Genomic DNA, 24,440 nt, shown 5'->3' with positions numbered 1-24,440 from the left:
GCTGCATTACATTCTATGGGGCTGTGCTGCATTATATTCTATGGGGCTGGCTGCATTCCATTCTATGGGCCTCTGCTGCATTATATTCTATGGGGCTGGCTGCATTCCATTCTATGGGCCTCTGCTGCATTATATTCTATGGGGCTGGCTGCATTCCATTCTATGGGCCTCTGCTGCATTATATTCTATGGGGCTGGCTGCATTCCATTCTATGGGCCTCTGCTGCATTATATTCTATGGGGCTGGCTGCATTCCATTCTATGGGCCTCTGCTGCATTATATTCTATGGGGCTGGCTGCATTCCATTCTATGGGCCTCTGCTGCATTATATTCTATGGGGCTGGCTGCATTCCATTCTATGGGCCTCTGCTGCATTATATTCTATGGGGCTGGCTGCATTCCATTCTATGGGCCTCTGCTGCATTATATTCTATGGGGCTGGCTGCATTCCATTCTATGGGCCTCTGCTGCATTATATTCTATGGGGCTGGCTGCATTCCATTCTATGGGCCTCTGCTGCATTATATTCTATGGGGCTGGCTGCATTCCATTCTATGGGCCTCTGCTGCATTATATTCTATGGGGCTGGCTGCATTCCATTCTATGGGCCTCTGCTGCATTATATTCTATGGGGCTGGCTGCATTCCATTCTATGGGCCTCTGCTGCATTATATTCTATGGGGCTGGCTGCATTCCATTCTATGGGCCTCTGCTGCATTATATTCTATGGGCCTGTGCTGCATTATATTCTATGGGGCTGTGCTGCATTCCATTCTATGGGCCTGTGCTGCATTATATTCTATGGGCCTGTGCTGCATTATATTCTATGGGCCTGTGCTGTATTATATTCTATGGGCCTGTGCTGCATTATATTCTATGGGCCTGTGCTGCATTGTATTCTATGGGCCTGTGCTGCATTCCATTCTATGGGCCTGTGCTGCATTCCATTCTATGGGGGCTGTGCTGCATTACATTCTATGGGGGCTGGCTGTATTACATTCTATGGAGGCTGGCTGTATTACATTCTATGGGGCTGTGCTGCATTACATTCTATGGGGGCTGTGCTGCATTACATTCTATGGGGGCTGTGCAGCATTACATTCTATGGGGGCTGGCTGTATTACATTCTATGGGGGCTGAGCTGTAATGCTGGATACAGCTGTAATTATATGTTATATAGTCGTGTTACACTCCCCTCACTTCTTGTAGCCTACAAGTGTACAAAGATATTATACAGTCACCATGTGACAAGTGGGCCTGTGTGACTTCAAATGTCAGGGCTGAATTTTAGTCCCAGTCCGGCCCTGGTTCTGCTCCAGGAAGACATCCAGGCCTCTCTTGAACCCCTCGACTGAGTTCGCCATCACCACCTCCTCAGGCAAGCAATTCCAGATTCTCACTGCCCTAACAGTAAAGAATCCTCTTCTATGTTGGTGGAAAAACCTTCTCTCCTCCAGACGCAAAGAATGCCCCCTTGTGCCAGTCACCTTCCTTGGTATAAACAGATCCTCAGCGAGATATTTGTATTGTCCCCTTATATACTTATACATGGTTATTAGATCGCCCCTCAGTCGTCTTTTTTCTAGACTAAATAATCCTAATTTCACTAATCTATCTGGGTATTGTAGTTCTCCCATCCCCTTTATTAACTTTGTTGCCCTCCTTTGTACTCTCTCTAGTTCCATTATATCCTTCCTGAGCACCGGTGCCCAAAACTGGACACAGTACTCCATGTGCGGTCTAACTAGGGATTTGTACAGAGGCAGTATAATGCTCTCATCATGGGTATCCAGACCTCTTTTAATGTACCCCATGATCCTGTTTGCCTTGGCAGCTGCTGCCTGGCACTGGCTGCGCCAGGTAAGTTTATCATTAACTAGGATCCCCAAGTCCTTCTCCCTGTCAGATTTACCCAGTGGTTTCCCGTTCAGTGTGTAATGGTGATATTGATTCCTTCTTCCCATGTGTATAACCTTACATTTATCATTGTTAAACCTCATCTGCCACCTTTCAGCCCAAGTTTCCAACTTATCCAGATCCATCTGTAGCAGAATACTATCTTCTCTTGTATTAACTGCTTTACATAGTTTTGTATCATCTGCAAATATCAATATTTTACTGTGTATTGGATCGGAGTCATGCCTCCGGCAAGAAACCACTGAGTTTCTCAGCTCTCGCCATGTTGTAGATTTCATCTAGTAATGCCGAGAGAAATGATCACATAACGAATAATCATGTGGGACCATTTGTCAATCAAAGTAAAAAAAAGTACTATATCCACCTCCCACTGCTTCAAAGTAGGTACCTTAAAGGAGTTTTCCTTTGGATTAAAATTATTCTTTAAAGGGCTTAGACTCAGTACAAATAATATAAAATGTGACCAACTCGCTTCTTGTCCTCTGCAGATTCCCTTCAGGCACTTATCTGGTCCCTCTTTGTTGGGTGCTTCCTAGTTCTGGCCTCGGCACACCAGAAATGACCACTCAACCGATCATTGGCTAAGGCTAGTCAACACTCTGGCCGGTGATTTACTGGGCAGCGTTTCCAGTCCCTTCTGGTTTGTGAAGGATGGGACCACGAAAAAGGGACCAGAGAGGATTGGATGAGAACCGGAATGTAGAAAAGGATTGGACCAGGAAAAAAAGACCTGAAAGGATTGAGAGAGTGCTAGATGCAGTTAAGGACAGGGCTAGGAAAATAGGATCAAAGATGGGACACAGAAAAAGAAACCAGAGTGGGTAAGTATTAGAAGGGGATCAGGAAAAAGGAACCAAAGAGAATTAGGGAAGCACCAAAACAAGGTCACGGATGGTATCAAGATGAAGGAAACAGGGTTTAATGAGCACCAGAATGGGGTGAATAACAGAACCAGGAACATAGATCAATGAGGATTTGGTGAGCACTAGTTTGAGGTCAAGGAAGGGACCAAGAGAAGGCGACCAGGGAGGATTTGGTGAGCACTGGAATGGTGTCAAGCACGGAACTAGGAAAAAGGGACCGAACAGGATTGAATGAGCACTGAAAACAAGGTCAAGGATGGTACAAAGAGAAGGAGAACAGACAGGTTAGGGTGATTGCTGGAATAGGGTGAAGGAAGGGACTAGGAAAAAGAGACCAGAAATCATTCTGTGACCACTGGGATGGTGCCAAGGACAAGACATGGAGGAGCATACGAGTTCAGGTTGGGTAAGTGCTGGAATAAGTTGAGTACAGGACCAAGAGAACAGAGGATTTGTTGAGCACTAGATTGGGAGTAAAGGAAGGATCCATGAGAAGGAGACCAGACAAGGTTGAGTGAACTATGGGATGGAGTCAATCATGGTACCAGAAGAAAGAGAATTGGGTGAATGTTGGAATAGGGTTAAGGGACTAGGAAAAAGAGACCAGAGAAGATTGTGTAAGTGCTTGAATGGGCAAGGAGGAGGAGACAAATTTGGATTGGTTGAGTGCTAGAATTAGTCAAGGACAGGACCAGGAGTAAAATCCTTGTTTTTTCCTTTAAAACTCACTTAACTTTTTGGCTCATACTGAAACCTGGATCCAGCAGTCAGACATGACTGCCACTGCTGCTTTATGATATGGTGGCCTACATTTTTTCACATACCGCCAGACCTGTGAGCAGACATGCTGAAAGTGTTTCGCAGCAAAGTGAAGGACAGCAACCAATCCAGGTGAAGTATAAAAAGTCCTTTATTGTGCCAAATGCAAGCTTGAAAAAGACCTATATGGTTGAAACGTTGCATTTGGCACAATAAAGGACTTTTTATACTTCACCTGGATTGGATGCTGTCCTTCACTTTGCTGCGGTATGTACTTTTCCATTTGGGTTCAGTGGAACTAGGACGGGCATCCCTATATCAGTTGTGCTGTCGGCTATTTTCTAATTTTTGGACATGTTGAAAGTGTTTGTCTGCTTCTATCAGCAAAATGTACTTTTCAGGTTGTCCCTTCAGTACCCTCGCTGATCTTTGCTTTTTTGAAGTCCACACTGTGAGACTCTACCAGTCCTTCTCCATGGAAGTGCCGCTTGTGTATCGGGCCCCTCTTGTCAATTCCTCAATCACTTTGCCACCTGGCTTCCACACTTTCTATCCTTTGACATCGCCACTCTCATTATGGGGAACTTTAACATCCCCATTGGTGATCTCCTCTCCCTATCTACCACTCATCTTTTATCGCTAACTTAATCCTTCTACTATTCACAGCTTACTTACTCTGCTACGCATAAAGACAGTAATACTCTGGACCTGATCTCCCCCTGGCTCTGCTCAGGGTGCGACTTTACTAACTCCCCTCTCCCGCTCTCTGACCACAACCTTCGTTCATTCTCTGTCAAGAACCTTGACCCCACTCAGGACACCCCCACTTTCCACACTTATAGAAATATGCATGACATTAATACCCATAAACTTATGAAGAATATGCAGATGTCATTTACCCGAATCTCCTCCATTTCATGTCCTGCCTCTACTATGAAACATTATAATGAAACATTGCAAAGTGCCTTGGTTGAAGCTGCACCTTCTACACATAGAACAACTTGGAACAGATGGCAACAACCCTGGCACACGTTGCAAACACGGATTCTCCAGTGGTGCTCCAGGTGCGCCGAACGTCTGTGGAGAAAATCCAATCTAGCTGAAGATTTCATACAGTATAAGTTTATGCTTAAAACATACAACTCTGCCCTTCACCTCTCCAACAAACCTACTTCACCACACTCATCACTGCACTTTCCAACAATCCTAAAAGGCTCTTTGACACTTTTCAATCCCTACTCAGTACATGCCCCAACCATTGACTTCAGCGCTGACAATTATTTCAAAGAAAAAAATGATCATATCCAACAGGAAATTTTCTCTCAATCCCTTAATACTATGCTTTGTCCTCCCTCCTGCACTTCATTTAGCTCACTTTCTGTCTTTGAACTGGTCACAGAAAAACAAGATACCCAGCTCCTCACATCTTCTCGCCCTACTACCTGCACCATTGACCCTATTCCCTCACTTCTCCTTCAGTCCCTTTCCCGGGCTGTCACCACTCAGCTAATTAAAATATTTATGGTAATCTCTCTCATCGGGTATCCTTCCGTCCTCCTTCAAACACGCCAGCATACACCCATTACTTAAAAAACATTCTTGGACTAGAACTGTGCTGCTAACTACAGACCTGTCTCTTCTCTCCTTCATCTCAAAACTCCTGGAACGCCTGGTCCACTCCCGTCTAATCTGCTGTCTCTCAGATCACTCTCTTCTTGACCCTCTACAATCCGGTTTCCGCTCTTTACACTCTACTGAAACTGCTTTTACTAAAGTCTCTAATGACCTACTAACAGCTAAATCCAATGGTCACTACTCCCTACTCATTCTTCGGAATTTCTGTAGATCATCAGCTCCTCCTCCTCACTATGCTCTGCTCTATCAGGCTCACCTGGTTCTCTCCTGGTTCTTCTCCTCTGATCGCTCCTTCACTGTATCTTTTGCCGGCTCCTCTTCCTCTCCTCGTCCCCTTACTATCGGGGTTCCTCAGGGTTCAGTCCTAGGCCACCTCCTCTTCTCCTTATATACCGCTCCTACTGGACCAACCATCAGTAGATTTGTTTTTCATTACCATCTCTCTGCTGATGACACCCAATTATACACATTGTCTCCTGACATCACCCTCACATTAACACGTAGCATCATTCTTTTTTTAATTATTTGACCACTGACCAATCAGAGATCCTTTAAGAATAATTTTTACATTCTAGTTTACAATGAAAACTTTTACACATCTCAGCAGCAGGTGTTCAGTTTCCCTGCAGCGCCTCCACAGGGGAGAAAAAGAATTACACCATTCTCTCTGAAATCCATAGGTTGTCTGTGAAGTGCAGTGGAGCTATACCGCAATACCAAGGGCAACCAGTAAACAGGTGTGGCGCTGTTTCTACCAGGATTTTTCTAATCCTGTGCAATCCCTTTAAATCTGAGAATCAGATGGTTTTCTTTTGGAGCCTTATTCATAATTCTGAGCAGCAAACCTTAGTGCTGTACTCTACAAGGGAGATACGGGAGAGCGGACGATAAAATCAGCCATCGTTATTCTGTACACAGCGGCTCGGCTGGAATCTGCTGTTCTGCGTTATCATCTCCATTGACTTGTTCCTACACATCGGCGATGTAGCACAGCCGCAGCTCTTCATCAGGACCGCTGTGATTTATACTAATCTTCACCACTGAGTCTCAGACGCTGGAGAGAATCCACCATTAGATAAGTGCGGCCCGGACTTTCTCTTTTTTCTGTCTCAATCCTGAGGAAATTGAAACTTTTTTAACGCTCTTTTTGACTTTGGGAAAATTAATAGGAGTTGGAAAAAGTTTTAAGGGATGAATTCTAGATTGTTTGTACTTTAGTTTTCTTACAGTTCTCATACTTGAGTCATGCCCTCAAAAACTGAGCAGGAAAAGATCTAACGGGTCCATGCTGGTAACGAATTAAAAGGCCATATATAAATCAGAATAATAATGATAAAGACACAAATGATATAAAAGCACAAAAAAGGAGAAGCGTACATACAAAATGATATAAAACCACAAAGAAATAGAACCGTACATACAAAATGAGCACACATAAGTCTGAAGTATACAGGATGAAAGAGAAGCGCACACTGGCTACCAGATAGAGGTTATATGGTGAGACGGGTATATGGAGGTGCATTTCACATATAGGATACTCAATAATCATGAGGAACGAGAACAGACTCATTATAAAAATGACCACATCTAAATTAAAGGGAGAGCACCCCTTTATTAATTAAGGACTACTGTGATTGTGCTAAGTGCTTTCCAAAGAGTTACATTTTATATATATAAGGTTGAGAAGTCAGTATTACCCATCATAATGTACACCAAGTCTAGTGGCAAGACATGAAAAGTAACCCCAACGCACGTTTCGCATATTTGTGTTGTTGCTTCTTCAGGGGGATGTACACAAATCCCAATTTTGAGCTGTGATATTCTCGAATCGTCAGGATTGTTCTTTTTAACTCAACCACATGCGAAACCGAAACAAGAGGACTTGGGCTTGTCTGCACCAAATCTCCTCGTCAATATCCTTTGGTTGCAAAAAAATGAATGATTTGGGTCCTAGAGCAGCTGCATTGTCTGCCACTATGTTGTGGAAACCATTGAAGTTAAAAAAGCTAAAGATTTCCATGATCTCTTGTGAGATCGTTGTGATCGACTCATGATGACATCATCACTAAGCATGAGGGACTATGGTAGGTCAGGTATAGGGGGACGAAGCATAAACAATTAATAAAGTAGTAACATATCAGCAACCTCTTCCCCCGCAATTCAGATACATAGTGATAAAGAAGGTATATAGTATCTTTCAATCCTTAGTCCAAGAGACTGATGATATGGATTCAACAGGGCGGTCCAGCTGGAACTACAGAGTGTGAGGAGACTGGATGGCCACTGGAGAAGAAGAGCGGGGGGTGCAGAGTCGAGTAGACCATGAGTCGTATTGAAGCAATGTAGCAGTGTCCAGTGAAGTAGTAGAACTGAGTAGGTGGAAAGACTCACTGTAGTGTTGTAGCAGAACCCAGCGAAGAGCAAAGCCCGGTATTTCAGGAGGCAACAGAAACAATGTAGCAGGACCCTGCAATGTAGCAGACCTGGGTATATCAGGATGCACAAAGTGAAAATGTAGCAGAGCCTAGCAATGCAGCAGAGGTGGGTATGTCAGAAGAAACAGCACAGCTGAGCAATAGCAGAATGGAGCACTGACAGTAACAAAAAACCCATAGGGTAAAAAATCATAACCAATGCTGAAAAAAATTGCCATATAAGTGCCCACCTTATAGGATAATAAGATTTAAAATCATTTCTTCAAAGTAACGGAAAATAAATACATTGGAATCAATATGTGCAAAATGGATGCCACATCCCAGAGGTAAAGTGCTACAAGCAGTAAAAAGTGCCAATATGCCCAAAAGAAAGTATAAATGCATTAATTACTTCCACACAAGAACATATATGCATGCAGCCCAATATGTGTAAATGTATATACGGAGTTGTTTGAACTTCCTATTAATGAGTGGGGCTACAAGATAGAATGTGGTGTGAATGGTAGTAAATATAATCAAGGCATAGGAAAATAAAGGCGTTCCTATATGCTGAGTAAGATTTGGAATCCTATCATGAATTGTTTCAAAATATACAAAAAAGTGCTCTAGTGCATAAAAACAAAAATTGTCAAAAAAATAAAAAATTGTCCCCTGGATAAAGCTAAACGCGAAACGCGCGTCGGGGTATCCTGCCACACCACAGGTAATATGCTCTAGCTTGTGCTATGCATCTTTATTTTTTAACAAGGTTTCCTTCCATGGCATGGTCTTCCTCCAGACCGTTTCCACCCATGACGTTGAATTGAGATCTTTAAGGAGAGTGAGCGGCGGGTGAGCGCGGCCTATTCCGGTCCATGCAGCATTACGCGCTGCGTATTTTTGCTTGCTGTGCGATTTCATTATGGCTCCAGCTGTATTGTGCCGCTCACATGTTAGACGTCTCCCGGATAAATAGATGGATGATCAGACTCGCACAGTGGGCAAACTCCTGAGCACTTTATCTTGAACATCACTCCGGCACCAAGAATCGCTCACACAGAAAATTAGTCAGCTGGAAACTGATTGAAATTGCAAATTCTCACACCCCAAGAGGGGAGACCGACTTAACCCTCTGCGGGGCGCAGCGCTAGGTCCCTCCGTGGGGGAGGTATTTACAGCGCACGTAAGCAAACTGTGCATATCATGCTGCCGGGGAGACATGCTGTGACTTGTAGTTCCCGAGCAGCTTGCCCGACTTTAATTTTAGAGGGGAAAGTCATCTGAAAATGCTGAGTGCTGATATATGGACATTTTCATAGATTCTTCTGCTCTAGAATAAATGGTTTTAGCTTAATAACGTTTAAAGTGACATTATATACTGTATATACTGTATATATATTATGTATCCACAAAGAGGAAAAATATATGATCTTTGGGGGTCCAACAGCTCAGACCGGGGGGCGTCAATTCTCCTTTGTGAGTGGAGTGATAATGAGCAAGTGCAATCACCAGTCCAATGGGCCGTGAATGGAGCCGTGATTGCACATGCTCACTACAGCGTCATTCTCGTGATCAAACAGGGTCCCCATGGTCAGACCCTGGTAGTTATTCATTTATCACCTATTCTGATCCTTTATGGAAAAGCCACATTAATAAACAGAAGAAACAGAGACTATTCTGGAATAAAACAATGAATATATGATAAATAGTGCCGCCATACAGTACTCCTGTAGTGCAGTGTTTTCTTAGTCGCTCACATTCCGGAGACCTATAGCTCACATATTGATAGAAGATTTTTATTTGCCTACAGATTGCTTAGCATACATAGCCAATATAGTGCCAAATAGTGCACACCTTAAAATACCACTATACAGTGCTATATGTTATGTATATTTAGAGTATACAGTATCCACACAATGGCTACAGTGTCCAATGACATTAAGCACAATGGTCGAAGTCACAGAGAAAGACACATTACCAATAAATGTTATATACGTCTCATGTGGCTATATATTATGCTGCGGTATTATATTTGCACTTTATGGCAAATTGACATTCAGTGACAGATTCTGATATCTGCACATCTGCTGGCTATGATGGTCCTGTTCTTGGTGGGACTGATGATGGAATATACTGATATGTTATATATGCCGAGCTGACATCGGTTATGTGTACTGTATGGCAGTGTAGTTTATGTGCACTGTGTGGAAATATTAGGGTATATTATGAGTACAGTATAGGAATAGCTTTATGTGTGCTCTGTGGTCATTTTATTTTGTTGTGTGTCTATGATTTCTCACTAATGATAGTAATATTGTTTCTCATCTTTATCTGTCTTTTTGCAGTTGTACAGCTCAATGGACTTTGGAAGAAGATGGCATCTAATGCACGAGAGGATAACCCCAAATAGATTCTACTGGTAGGTTCATCCTAATCATCTTATTAAACAGCCACAGTATGAAATTCTACCGTTAAGTATCTTGATTAAATGTTCTGTGCAAAATACCATATTTATATATTACTTTCCATAAGGAGCAGCTTCATTTTCTCGCTGTGTTCATTATAACCCCTGCTGTGTAATTTATAAGAACAGAGAAGGCAGGAAGGAAGGTGACAGATGCTTTTATACAGTGCATCTGGCTTACTATAAAATAGTTTTGACTTTTCAATTTTCATGTAAAAAAAAAAACTACTCTCCCCTATGTACAAGGATAAAGCTACTATAATACTGCCCCTATGTACAAGAATATAACTACTATAATACTGCTCCTATGTATAAGATTATAACTACTATAATACTGCCCCTATGTACAAGAATATAACTACTATAATACTGCCCCTATGTACAAGAATATAACTACTATAATACTGCCCCTATGTACAGGAATATAACTACAATAATACTGTCCCTATGTACAAGAATATAACTACTATAATACTGCTCCTATATACAAGAATATAACTACTATAATACTGCGCCTATGTACAAGAATATAACTACTATAATACTGCGCCTATGTACAAGAATATAACTACTATAATACTGCTCCTATGCACAAGAATATAACTACTATTATACTGCCCCTATGTACAAGAATATAACTACTATAATACTGCTGCTATGTACAAGAATATAACTACTATAATACTGCTCCTATGTACAAGAATATAACTACTATAATACTGCTCCTATGTACAAGAATATAACTACTATAGTACTGCCCCTATGTACAATAATATAACTACTATAATACTGCCTCTATGTACAAGAATATAACTACTATAATACTGCTCTTATGTACAGGAATATAACTACTATAATACTGCTCTTATGTACAAGAATATAACTACTATAATACTGCTCCTATGTACAAGAATATAACTACTATAATACTGCTCCTATGTACAAGAATATAACTACTATAATATTGCCCCAATGTACAAGAATATAACTACTATAATACTGCTCCTATGTACAAGAATATAACTACTATAATACTGCCCCTATGTACAAGAATATAACTACTATAATATTGCCCCAATGTACAAGAATATAACTACTATAATACTGCTCCTATGTACAAGAATATAACTACTATAATACTGCTCCTATGTACAAGAATATAACTACTATAGTACTGCCCCTATGTACAATAATATAACTACTATAATACTGCCTCTATGTACAAGAATATAACTACTATAATACTGCTCTTATGTACAGGAATATAACTACTATAATACTGCTCTTATGTACAGGAATATAACTACTATAATACTGCTCCTATGTACAAGAATATAACTACTATAATACTGCTCTTATGTACAGGAATATAACTACTATAATACTGCTCTTATGTACAGGAATATAACTACTATAATACTGCTCCTATGTACAAGAATATAACTACTATAATACTGCCCCTATGTACAGGAATATAACTACTATAATACTGCCCCCTATGTACAAGAATATAACTACCATAATACTGCCCCTATGTACAAGAATATAACTACTATAATACTGTCCCTATGTATAAGAATATAACTACTATAATACTGCTCCTATGTACAAGAATATAACTACTATAATACTGCTCTTATGTACAAGAATATAACTACTATAATACTGCCCCTATGTACAGGAATATAACTACTATAATACTGCCCCCTATGTACAAGAATATAACTACCATAATACTGCCCCTATGTACAAGAATATAACTACTATAATACTGTCCCTATGTATAAGAATATAACTACTATAATACTGCTCCTATGTACAAGAATATAACTACTATAATACTGCTCTTATGTACAGGAATATAACTACTATAATACTGCTCTTATGTACAGGAATATAACTACTATAATACTGCCCCAATATACCCAAACATAATTTTTAACAAAAGTTAATATTTGAAGAACAATTTAGAGAATTTTCCTTTTCCTCTCTCTGCTTTCTCCTCATGCTAGAATATTTTGACTTCTGTAGTGTAGTGGATTCTTCTTCCTTCGTGTCTTTGTTCCTCCCATATTTTCTCCTTCTCTCCGTTGTGATGTAGTAATGAATGAGGTGACACTTAGGAGAAGACATTATTGAGTTAGGCGATCATATATCCTCTATAGGGGAAGGTTATTTTTCTTCCATCTCTAACCCCTAATGTTATGGAAATCGGAGCTCCCTTAATCCTATGATGGTGGAGGTAATGATGATGAAATGCTCCAGACTCCTTGGCTCACGTCTTTTAAGTCAGTGTCGATGCTCTGGTGATGTGAATGTCTGAGCGCCTTCATCAGGATGCCGGATACTGGATGGAACATGTGAAGCGACGGGCCGATCTGTAGAAGCGGTGCCCACTGCTAATGCTGGACCAGCACCGCTACCCATGGTCATTGTGGATGTATTGAGTGTCTTCTGCTCACCATTCTTCACAGGGCAGAGATGTGATGACAGATCATTATCAGTCATATACTCTTTACAGTAGATTTTCATCTAGTTAGTGCAACATTTAGGAGGACATGTATTGGAGAGCAGAAGTGGTGATAGCTATTGAACATTCCTAATTATCGTTAAATTATGCTCTCTTCTCTCCCAAAATGATAAAACTGCACTTCCGGATGACTTTCCTGATTGTGCTGCAGAGCTGTTCTTCTCATAGTCATAATAATCATCGTCTCTAAGTTTGGAGATCGGAGGTCAGTGTGATGGCCGCCACCTGCGAGAACTAGAACTCTAGCGCCTCCTGTAGGAAGTAGAAATCCTAAAAGTCAATTCTGACTCTCTAACGAGAGTTAGAGAGTCGATATTAGGAGAAAAGCCAAGACCAAAATCCTAAGTCATGCGCCAAGGCTCGTTAGAAATTCTAAAAGTCAATATCGACTCTCTATTTCCTATAGGAGGCGCTAGAGTTCTATGTTTCCCAGAGGAGCTATGCGGCTTAAAAGTCTCCTCACCTCGGCATGTCTGCCTTGACATGTCTGTCTGCCTTGACATGTCTGTCTGCCTTGACATGTCTCTCTCCACAAGGAGAAACGTTACCCATTGGCTCCCGACATATTTCCACTGCAATGTGACCACAAGAGCCAATCATTGGTGGCAAGGATGTGATGACTTTTCACTCTGCATTTTCGAAAGGAAGCATTGATGACGTCTTTGACACATGAACACAGCTGATTTTTTACATTTAATACTTTAAGCCTCCTCCAGAGATCCCAGTAACGTCCGCATAGTTTATGCCCAGTCATGTGTAAATTGAAGCTTATATTTGTAACCTTCTTGGAGTCATCATTCATCCTAACGAGAGGCAGAATAGGAGGAGAAGGTAATTACTGCAACCATCATGTGCTCCGAGCTTCCTAGTATTCCATGGTCCTGTGATTACAGCAGCTTCAGCATCCAGTCAATGTGGACGGAAAAGGTGGAAGAAGAGAAAATGTTATGTGACCTAGGAGGGTTGTGGACATGGTCAGCGACGGTCAGGAATCAGGATAGACAGTAAAAGTAACATTGTGTTAATAAGGGGCGAGGTCAGCGCACATACGTCTGTGCTGTGAAGGGAAACGTATGAGGATCAGTGAGAATCTATGAGCAGTGTTTTTCAATAGTACATTCTAGAAGCAATATATACAGTTGTGCCCTGATCAAAGTTCACACGCCCCATTTCTTAATACCGTGTATTGCCCCCCTCTAACATCAATGACAGCTTGAAGTCTTTTCTGGTAGTTGTGGATGAGGTTCATTATTTTCTCAGATGGTAAAGCTGCCCACTCTTCTTGACAAAAAGCCTCCAGTTCCTGGAAATTCCTGGGCTGTCTAGCATGAACTGCGTGCTTGAGATCTCCCCAGAATGGCTCAATGATATTGAGGTCAGGAGACTGTGATGGCCACTCCAGAACTTTCACTTTGTTCTGCTGTAGCCAATGACAGGTCAACTTGGCCTTGTGTTATTTGCCGATAACATGCTGCATTCATCTTTCCTTCAACTTTGACTATGTTTCCTGTGCCTTTGTAGCTCACACATACCCGAAACATCAGCGATCTACCTCCGTGCTTTACAGTAGGAATGGTGTTTCTTTCATCATAGGCCTTTTTGACCTCTTTTCAAATGTAACGTTTATGGTTGTGGCCAAAAAGTGACATTTTGGTCTCATCAATCCAAATTACCTTGTTCCAGAAGTTTTGCGGCTTGTCGCTGTGCTGTTTTGAGTATTGTAGGCAAGATACTTTGTGGCATTTGCGCAGTAATGGCTTTCTTCTGGCGACTCGGCCATGCAGCCCATTTTTGTTCAAGTGCCTCCTTATTGTGCATCTTGAAGCAGCCACACCGCTAGTTTTCAGAGAGTCCTGTGTTTCAGTTGATGTTATTTGTGGGTTTTCCTTTGAATCCCGAACAATTTTCCTGGCAGTTGTAGATGACATTTTTGTTGTTCTAGCTGACTGTGGTTTTGTTTTTACACAGGCCCTGATTTTCCATTTGTTAATCACAGTGTGAACACTGCTGACAGGCATTATCAATTCCTGGACATCTTTTTGTATCCCTTTCGTGTTTTATACAATTCAACTACCTTTTCCCGTAGATCCGCTGACAATTGTTTTGCTTTCTCCATGACTCACAATCCAGAAACGTCAGTGGCTGGATGAAAGATGCAAGAGTCTGTCTGGATCCCAGAAACTCACTCAGCTTTTATGCACACACTGATTACAAGCAGACAGGTCACAGGTGAGGATGTTACCTTTAGTAGCCATTCACACCCATTTGTGGCAACTTCTGTGCATGTTATCAGGCCAAAATCACCAGGGTGTGTGAACTTTTGATCAGGGTCATTTGGATGTTTTGGGTTGTCATTATGATTTAAAAAGAGAAAACACAGTAGTCTGACAATAAATGGCTTCATCCAACCACTGACCATGAGTGGAGAAAAAACTTTTGGTGTTATCATTCATATTCTCTGAAAAAAAGGCCAAGAAAGCAAAAATTCTGCTGGAGTATGTAAACTTTTGAGCACAACTGTATAGCAGTTTATACTTCTGAATCACAAAAGTCAGTTCAGCAAAAGTGCCATCTGCAAAGAAAATCCTAGAAGATGATTTTGAAGATGACTTTCTGATACAATTACAAAAAAATTTTATTATTGCATGTGAAACTAAGTAAGTAACACTTTTACTGAGCAAATGAGAATTTTGGCATCATTTGGCTACGTGTCTGGAGCCTTCACAGCGCCCTCTGTGGCTGGTACTGGTACTGCGTTATATTTTACCAATACTATACCTGTGTTTCTTTCATAGCTCCTCCTGTATATAAGGCAGATTTTTTTACTTAGAAGCAGAGTGATGGTCAATTCAAGACCATAAGCTGCAGGTCCGCTCCATAGATCAATTTACTCATTGTTTTACAATAATGGAATAGTTTTAAGCTCCGTTCGGTTTTTGACTATTGCCCTCTGCTGTTGTGAGCGCTCTTCTTGGTTAACCTCTATTTAATATGCATGCGGTTAATTGCAGGAGGCTAATCATTAATTAATATAAATAGGCAGGAGATGACCTTATAATAATCCAGCTCATAAAACCTTCATATAGCTGCAATACAGAGTCCATGAAAATATATGTGGTGCAAACATCGAAACCAATCTGGCTCTAAACTAATAAAAATGTGAGAACAAATAGTGTGAGAGCAGAAAAATCTCTAGGAGGCTGGATATAATTATGTGTAAGTAACCAAAGTCCCAGAAATAGTTACTGCACTGTGTATATTTCTATTATAGTAGTTATATTCATGTACATAGGGGCAGTATTATAGTAGTTATATTCTTGTACATAGGGGCAGTATTATAGTAGTTATATTCTTGTACATAGGAGCAGTATTATAGTAGTTATATTCTTGTACATAGGAGCAGTATTATAGTAGTTATATTCTTGTACATAGGAGCAGTATTATAGTAGTTATATTCTTGTTCATAGGAGCAGTATTATAGTAGTTATATTCTTGTACATAGGAGCAGTATTATAGTAGTTATATTCTTGTACATAGGAGCAGTATTATAGTAGTTATATTCTTGTACATAGGAGCAGTATTATAGTAGTTATATTCTTGTACATAGGAGCAGTATTATAGTAGTTATATTCTTGTACATAGGAGCAGTATTATAGTAGTTATATTCTTGTACATAGGAGCAGTATTATAGTAGTTATATTCTTGTACATAGGAGCAGTATTATAGTAGTTATATTCTTGTACATAGGAGCAGTATTATAGTACTTATATTCTTGTACATAGGAGCAGTATTATAGTAGTTATATTCTTGTACATAGGAGCAGTATTATAGTAGTTATATTCTTGTACATAGGAGCAGTATTATAGTAGTTATATTCTTGAATATAGGGGCAGTATTATAGTAGTTATATTCTTGTACATAGGAGCAGTATTATAGTAGTTATATTCTTGTACATAGGGGCAGTATTATATTAGTTATATTCTTATACATAGGAGCAGTATTATAGTAGTTATATTCTTGTACATAGGAGCAGTATTATAGTAGTTATATTCTTGTACATAGGGGCAGTATCATAGTAGTTATATTCTTGTACATAGGAGCAGTATTATAGTAGTTATATTCTTGTACATAGGGGCAGTATTATAGTAGTTATATTCTTGTACATAGGGGCAGTATTATAGTAGTTATATTCTTGTACATAGGGGGGGCAGTATTATAGTAGTTATATTCTTGTACACAGGAGCAGTATTATAGTAGTTATGTTCTTGTACATAGAGGGCAGTATTATAGTAGTTATATTCTTGTACATAGGGGGGGCAGTATTATAGTAGTTATATTCTTGTACACAGGAGCAGTATTATAGTAGTTATGTTCTTGTACATAGGGGCTGTATTATAGTAGTTATATTCTGTACATAGGAGCAGTATTATAGTAGTTATATTCTTGTACATAGGAGCAGTATTATAGTAGTTATATTCTTGTACATAGGAGCAGTATTATAGTAGTTATATTCTTGTACATTAGGAGCACTATTATAGTAGTTATATTCTTGTACATAGGGGGGGCAGTATTATAGTAGTTATATTCTTGTACATAGGAGCAGTATTATAGTAGTTATATTCTTGCATATAGGAGCAGTATTATAGTAGTTATATTCTTGTACATTAGGAGCACTATTATAGTAGTTATATTCTTGTACATAGGGGGGGCAGTATTATAGTAGTTATATTCTTGTACATAGGGGGGGCAGTATTATAGTAGTTATATTCTTGTACACAGGAGCAGTATTATAGTAGTTATGTTCTTGTACATAGGGGCTGTATTATAGTAGTTATATTCTGTACATAGGAGCAGTATTATAGTAGTTATATTCTTGTACATAGGAGCAGTATTATAGTAGTTATATTCTTGTACATAGGAGCAGTATTATAGTAGTTATATTCTTGTACATTAGGAGCACTATTATAGTAGTTATATTCTTGTACATAGGGGGGGCAGTATTATAGTAGTTATATTCTTGTACATAGGAGCAGTATTATAGTAGTTATATTCTTGCATATAGGAGCAGTATTATAGTAGTTATATTCTTGCACATAAGGAGCAGTATTATAGTAGTTATATTCTTGTACATAGGAGCAGTATTATAGTAGTTATATTCTTGTATATAGGAGCAGTATTATAGTAGTTATATTCTTGTACATAGGGGCAGTATTATAGTAGTTATATTCTTGTACATAGGGGGCAGTATTATAGTAGTTATATTCCTGTACATAGGGGCAGTATTATAGTAGTTATATTCTTGTAGATAGGGGGCAGTATTATAGTAGTTATATTCTTTTACATAGGAGCAGTATTATAGTAGTCATATTCTTGTACATAGGGGCAGTATTATAGTAGTTATATTCTTGTACATAGGGGCAGTATTATAGTAGTTATATTCTTGTACATAGGGGCAGTATTATAGTAGTTATATTCTTGTACATATGAGCAGTATTATAGTAGCTATATTCTTGTACATAGGAGCAGTATTATAATAGTTATATTCTTGTACATGGGAGCAGTATTATAGCAGTTATATTCTTGTACATAGGAGCAGTATTATAGTAGTTATATTCTTGTACATAGGGGCAGTATTATAGTAGTTATATTCTTGTAGATAGGGGGCAGTATTATAGTAGTTATATTCTTTTACATAGGAGCAGTATTATAGTAGTTATATTCTTGTACATAGGGGCAGTATTATAGTAGTTATATTCTTGTACATAGGGGCAGTATTATAGTAGTTATATTCTTGTACATAGGGGCAGTATTATAGTAGTTATATTCTTGTACATAGGGACAGTATTATAGTAGTTATATTCTTGTAGATAGGGGGCAGTATTATAGTAGTTATATTCTTTTACATAGGAGCAGTATTATAGTAGTTATATTCTTGTACATAGGGGCAGTATTATAGTAGTTATATTCTTGTACATAGGGGCAGTATTATAGTAGTTATATTCTTGTACATAGGGGCAGTATTATAGTAGTTATATTCTTGTACATATGAGCAGTATTATAGTAGCTATATTCTTGTACATAGGAGCAGTATTATAATAGTTATATTCTTGTACATGGGAGCAGTATTATAGCAGTTATATTCTTGTACATAGGGGCAGTATTATAGTAGGTATATTCTTGTACACAGGGGCAGTATTATAGTAGTTATATTCTTATACATAGGGGGCAGTATTATAGTAGTTATATTCTTGTACATAGGAGCAGTATTATAGTAGTTATATTCTTGTACATAGGGGCAGTATTATAGTAGGTATATTCTTGTATATAGGAGCAGTATTATAGTAGTTATATTCTTGTACATAGGGGGCAGTATTATAGTAGTTATATTCTTGTACATAGGAACAGTATTATAGTAGTTATATTCTTGTACATAGGGGCAGTATTATAGTATTTATATTATTGTACGTGGGGCAGTTTTATAGTAGTTATATTCTTGCACATAGGGGGCAGCATTATAGCAGTTATATTGTTTGATTTTCTACTAAAACTGTGTGTAAGTTTACATAAAAGTATTAATTACGGCAAAGGGCGGCCACCAATTATTGATGTGATTTACTTTTTTTGTTATAAATATTTGTAAGGATTGTAACTCGTCATTGATTTCATTACTGACCAGAGTTCCTCTTTTATGGTCTGCCACTTTTCCATCTTTTGTAGTTCTGTTGTTTCGGTCCAGACTTCTCTTTACCAGTGATTTATGTCTCCATTTTTTTCAGGACAATTTTTCTTTAGTAAGGTTTACAATGTGTCGTCGCCTCTTGACTCGTCCCAGAAGGATGATACGTCGTCCACCTGTTGTGCCACAAAGTGCTCTCAGATGGATGATGCATAACGAGCCTCCAGATCTTTATATTTATTCATGATGATCGGGAGCAAGTGTTAAAATATGCAATTTACGGCTCTGCCAGGAATCCAGGATTACAATATTTCTGGCATTTTCCTGCCACTTTTGTGCCAGCCAGCAAAAGCCAAAATAAGTTATGCTGTGGCTTGGAGTAATGATTACAGATTGTGGCGCTCGCCAGTCCAGACAGGAAAAAATTGGAATTTGAGAGATTGACGGCCAAATCCTAACTACAAAGCTGGCAGCGGGAAATGGAAGTGACTGTAATGCAGCTTGTTACATTGTATCAGATATTGCAGGCCCTTCAGTTACAGGATAAGTGGGCAGTAAGTAGCGGATATGGAACCGATGAAGCAGAGCTAAGGAAGACTTGTATCGTGCACAGATACTTAATGCCAAATCCAGCTCTGCTACCTGCACAGCGCAGAGAGCAGGTTGTCAGTGCTGTATGGGATGTGTGAATTTTTGGGTGGTCTTGCAGGTGATTCCTCACATACCGTGCAGTGTATGAAGTTGATGGGAGCCATATATATCAGAGTAGTAGCCAGGGTTGCTAATGTTTAGTGTTGTGGGCTGCACATGCAATTTGCGCATGCAATTTGCCACTCTGGTTTCCTTTGTGCAGTCTTCTGAATTTTTCTTTTCAAACTTTGATTTTTTTAGAATTTTTTTTTTACAATTTTTTTTTTATTATTATTATTCGTTTCCTATCTGCATTTTTCATGGATTTTTCTTCCTATAGAGAAGCAAATGGGAAAATGCATGAAAAATGCTAAATCACGCTGCTTGTAGAAATAACAGAAAAAAAGCCAAAAATAAAAAAAAATACTGCAATTATGCACGCAAAAAAAAATCACTTTGCCGCCTATTTGATATTGCGCTACTAACTAATGCTTACCGGGGAGCAGATGAACCAGTCAGTCACCGCAAATATTCGGCTCTCTAATATGGATGATGCAGACTGTACTCCTATTCTCAGCACTCGAAATGTATCGCTATTAGAAATAAATACATCAATTCTAAAATATATATTTTTCCATTCCAAATTTCTCCAAAAATTCAGATCCTAATGAATCAAGGTTTTGGAGGATTTGATTTGCAGGAAACAAGCAGAGCGGCGGCCGGACATGAAGTCTTCTGCTCACCTGTCCTTGGCCTATACATGTTCCGACACAGATGCTTTCCAATGGGCTCCTCTTTGGGCTTCTTCTCCCTCCATGTCTTCGCTAACAAGACCCCACTCAGTCACAGGACACTTCAGTCACTTATGTCCCATCATACGTGACTGTGCAAGGCGTGACACATTATCATTAATGTCAGGTACATGAACAGTGCGGGGCATTGTACAGTAAGTGGCAAGTACGGCAAAACCGCCAGTTACCCATGAACACTTGTATGACACTATTCTCTTTTCCTCACCCATGAATCTTCTTCCTTCCTGTGCTGTCACACATTTTCTGTAACAGTTTGTTCAGTTTTTTATGACGTTCTCTCCCAATCTCTATAATTGAGCTGTGAGCTGTGACATCTTTCACAATCCAGATTCATCACACAATGGCTGCTGCATTCCCTGCCTTGGCTTTTATACATCTATGACAGTCCCTCCTGACTGCACTATACCATGTGATAATCGCAAGGCATTAGGGGAGAGCCCCTAAGGCGGAACTTGAGTATATGAATAGAGATGAGCGAATTTGCTCCTGCATCATGCCGGCTGATCGGCACCGCAGCTGCATGTGTCGCGGCTGTGTGACAGTCACAGCACATACATGGAGAGCCTGTTTGTCGAGCTGTCGAACAGCAGTGAGACATGCAGCCGCGGGGACTCGAACATGTTATTTGAGCACACCGAAGACACTCAGCACCTGACCGGATAATGAAAAAAATTGTGAAATGAAAAATATAATGAAAAAATTCCAGAGTAATTTCACCAAAAACATGAAAAAAAATCACCAGTGGACTTTTTAAAGTCAGTTTTGCGTGAGGTTGTGTTACCATTATCTAAAGCAAACGCATCAATGTGTTGCACAATCTGATACGTTTTATAAAGGTTTTTTATCCTTAGCTTTTTCAGTTTTTGGAGCAGAACCTTTGTTCATACGCAGCATTTCTTTCTGCTGCCAAAACCTTCTCTTTTGGAAGTTAATACTTTGCATTCAGGTTTTTCCGGCACTTTTTGCTGCAGATAACTTGTGCTTTGTCTACTGTATGTTTAATATAGTTCGTTTTATTCACCTAAACCAAGCAAAAATAGAAGCAAATACTGTTTGATGTGTTTTTTTTTTTTTGCACTTTCTCATCGCTTGTTATCTATGACAAAATGCGGCAAAAAAACCCTAGCCCAACTCTCCATTCAAAACTTGCGATTTTTGGAAAGTTTCGGTGCCAAAATTTGCTCCGTGTGAACACAACCTAAAACCTGTGCCTGGAGCTGTTTTTCCATTTTATATACCATCCCATACTGGACTCCTTTTCTCAATTTTTGAGAACTTTTTGTTTCATCATGTTGGTGGCACCCAAAAAGGAGAGTCCTGATTGGCCGCTTTGGTATTATTTGTGATCACTTAACCCCTCGATCATTAATGTGTCAATGGCCCAATGACTGAGGGGGGCTCTGAGCATTGCCCCCGGAGGGACTACTTCCTACAGCCTCTGCCCATCCATCCTCTTCACGAGGGCGCAGCCAAGTGCTCTTCCGTTGCATTATCGCAGATTTTATTGATAGTAACAGCCTTTTAGATCGTTTTTATGTCTTTTTTTTGCTACGAAGCATCTTGCTAACACATATTTCCTGTTAATTAAGGAACACAAATGTAAGGGACCTTTCTAAATTATTTAGCGCTTTTTAAGAAAAAGATCGCCGCCGTTAAACAGAAAATAAAAGAATGAAGCAAATGTTTCCATTTTATTCTTTTTCCTTCGGGCGGGGGAAGGGCAGATATTCTTCGTCATCAATTAAATGGGTAATATATAAATAGAAATAAAATCATAATTTATCTTTTTTTAAGGGACCCATAATCCCGCGTGAGGAAGCGCCTCTAAATTATGATAAAGTATCCGCCATAAACTCGGCTATGGAGAGCGGAGATTTAAAAGCCGTTAAAGGCTGGAAACAGAGCGCTGCCGAGTATTTTATAGTAATGGCAAAACAATAAAAAAAAAAGTTTTTACTTTTTAATCAAAGTGAATAAATGAGGAAGAACGATTAAATTCTGGGAAATGACATAACGGCCGGAGGAATATTAATACACTTAATGGGGAAACACCCAATGTGCATTACTCACTCTTGTCCAGTCTTCCTCTCATCTAATGAATTCTCTATCTTTGGATAAAGAAGAAGCAGCGGCAGATAAATGTAAGAGTGTTTAACCCCTTAAAGGGGTTGTCTCATCCAAAGTGCACTCCGAGCTGATTTTGCTGGAGGAAACCGTGAATCCAGGTATTTGCTCTGCAGTGGCCACTACAGGAAAAATGAGGTATTACAAGGATTGCTTGATTCCATCTGAACTGGATCCGCCCATGAGGAGCAGCTCTATCTGTTTAAAGGGGTTTCTGTCTCAGAAACTCCATCCATGAGCCAGATTAAAATCCACATATCAGTATTTCAATGAGACAATTCTTTTAACAACAAATTTTGAAGTTGGTGTCTGGTTTCAAAATATTTTAAGTATCGGATAACCTTTTCTAAACTATTATGGCATTCGGGTTGAAGAGCCACAAGATATGCCACAAATGTCTGACAGGTTGGCATTCCACCTCTGGGACCATTCCTTATTGGTAAAAAAAGGGGTGATGCAAGTGACTACTCATGGACAAGCCATGAGGCAGGGTACTCAAGAGGTCCAGGGTCAGAGGCCAAGAGAGCTAAGGGGAAACACAAAGGCAAAGTCAAGTCACAGTCCGATGTCAGACTTCCAGGAAGGTAGGGGATCAAGACAAATGGGCTAGGCAAATGGATGGTCAAAATTCGGGCAGTGCAGATCAAACACACACCACTTGAGCTAAGCTACAACTGGCAGCAATCAGATTCAGCCGGGTAATAAAGCAGGACAGGAGAAGGAAACCCTGCATGCCTTGGCCCTGGTTGGGTGGCTGGACTGTCACTGACAACACTGACAGCTCAGCACGTCCTAGCCTCAGATTGGATGGCTGAACTGTCACTCACTGCGTCCAGACACACCGATAGGAGGAATAATGATAAAAGGGCTCCCCAATGTTTTTATTAGCCTCAGTGAGAAAGCATGGACAAAATCCAGGGACCCCCTAAGCAATGGTCTGACTTGAGTCTCCCCAATAACCCATTGGGTTCCTTCCATTATGTTGTGGGGTGACAGAGGGCCTATATAGGTGATGTGACAGGGTCACTGGCACTGTATGTGAGGGGAGATATGTGTCACGGAGATTGCTTTCCTCCGTGATCTAGAAACCAATATGTTTCTTTACAGCATGCTAAAGTTAAGGCGTTAAGCGGCCATGTTATGGGCGGGTTTTTAGGTGAGTAGGTCAGAGATGGGCGGGACGCCTACTCACCATATCTCCACCTCCAGGGTGTGGCTGGGGAATAAATGTCCACTGAGTCCCGTGAGAGCCGCCATGTGTTGTCCCAGAGGATCTGGGCAGGACTGTATATGAACTGGCTGTTTTTCTGTAAAAATAAAAAATAAACCACCCAGAGACTTTAACCCCACGTGTGCCTGTGTCTACCTCAAGGAGCAGCTAAGTGAGCCGACCTTCCTCAGTGAATATACCGCATAGACAGAATTCAACAAAATATATTGTGCAAATGAAATCCTGAAAATTTAGTATTTGGGTGAATCCAACAGTTTGGGGAAATGTGTCACAATTTATTTTTTTTTACAAAACGAATCACTCATTTCTAGTCACGGTGGAAATAAGTAGCCTGCTATTTTTTTTTTTTTGTAAGATTTGGAATGAAAAAATAAAGGATTAGTGC

At 39.8% G+C, this 24,440-nt stretch overlaps 1 protein-coding gene across 1 annotated transcript in view; it reads left to right on the top strand.

Annotated features, from left to right (window-relative positions):
- Positions 1-24,440, top strand: part of SORCS3 (sortilin related VPS10 domain containing receptor 3) — a 694,652-nt gene that overhangs the window by 440,514 nt on the left and 229,698 nt on the right. The window contains exon 5 of the mRNA XM_077258082.1: positions 9,934-10,007. Within this exon, the coding sequence (XP_077114197.1) occupies positions 9,934-10,007 (74 nt within the window). The remainder of the gene's footprint in view (positions 1-9,933; positions 10,008-24,440) is intronic.

This window comes from Ranitomeya variabilis, chromosome 4 (assembly GCF_051348905.1).
Source record: "Ranitomeya variabilis isolate aRanVar5 chromosome 4, aRanVar5.hap1, whole genome shotgun sequence".
NCBI lineage: Eukaryota > Metazoa > Chordata > Amphibia > Anura > Dendrobatidae > Ranitomeya > Ranitomeya variabilis.
Note: the sequence above shows the minus strand (reverse complement) of the source record. Positions and strands in the feature narration are given on the sequence as shown.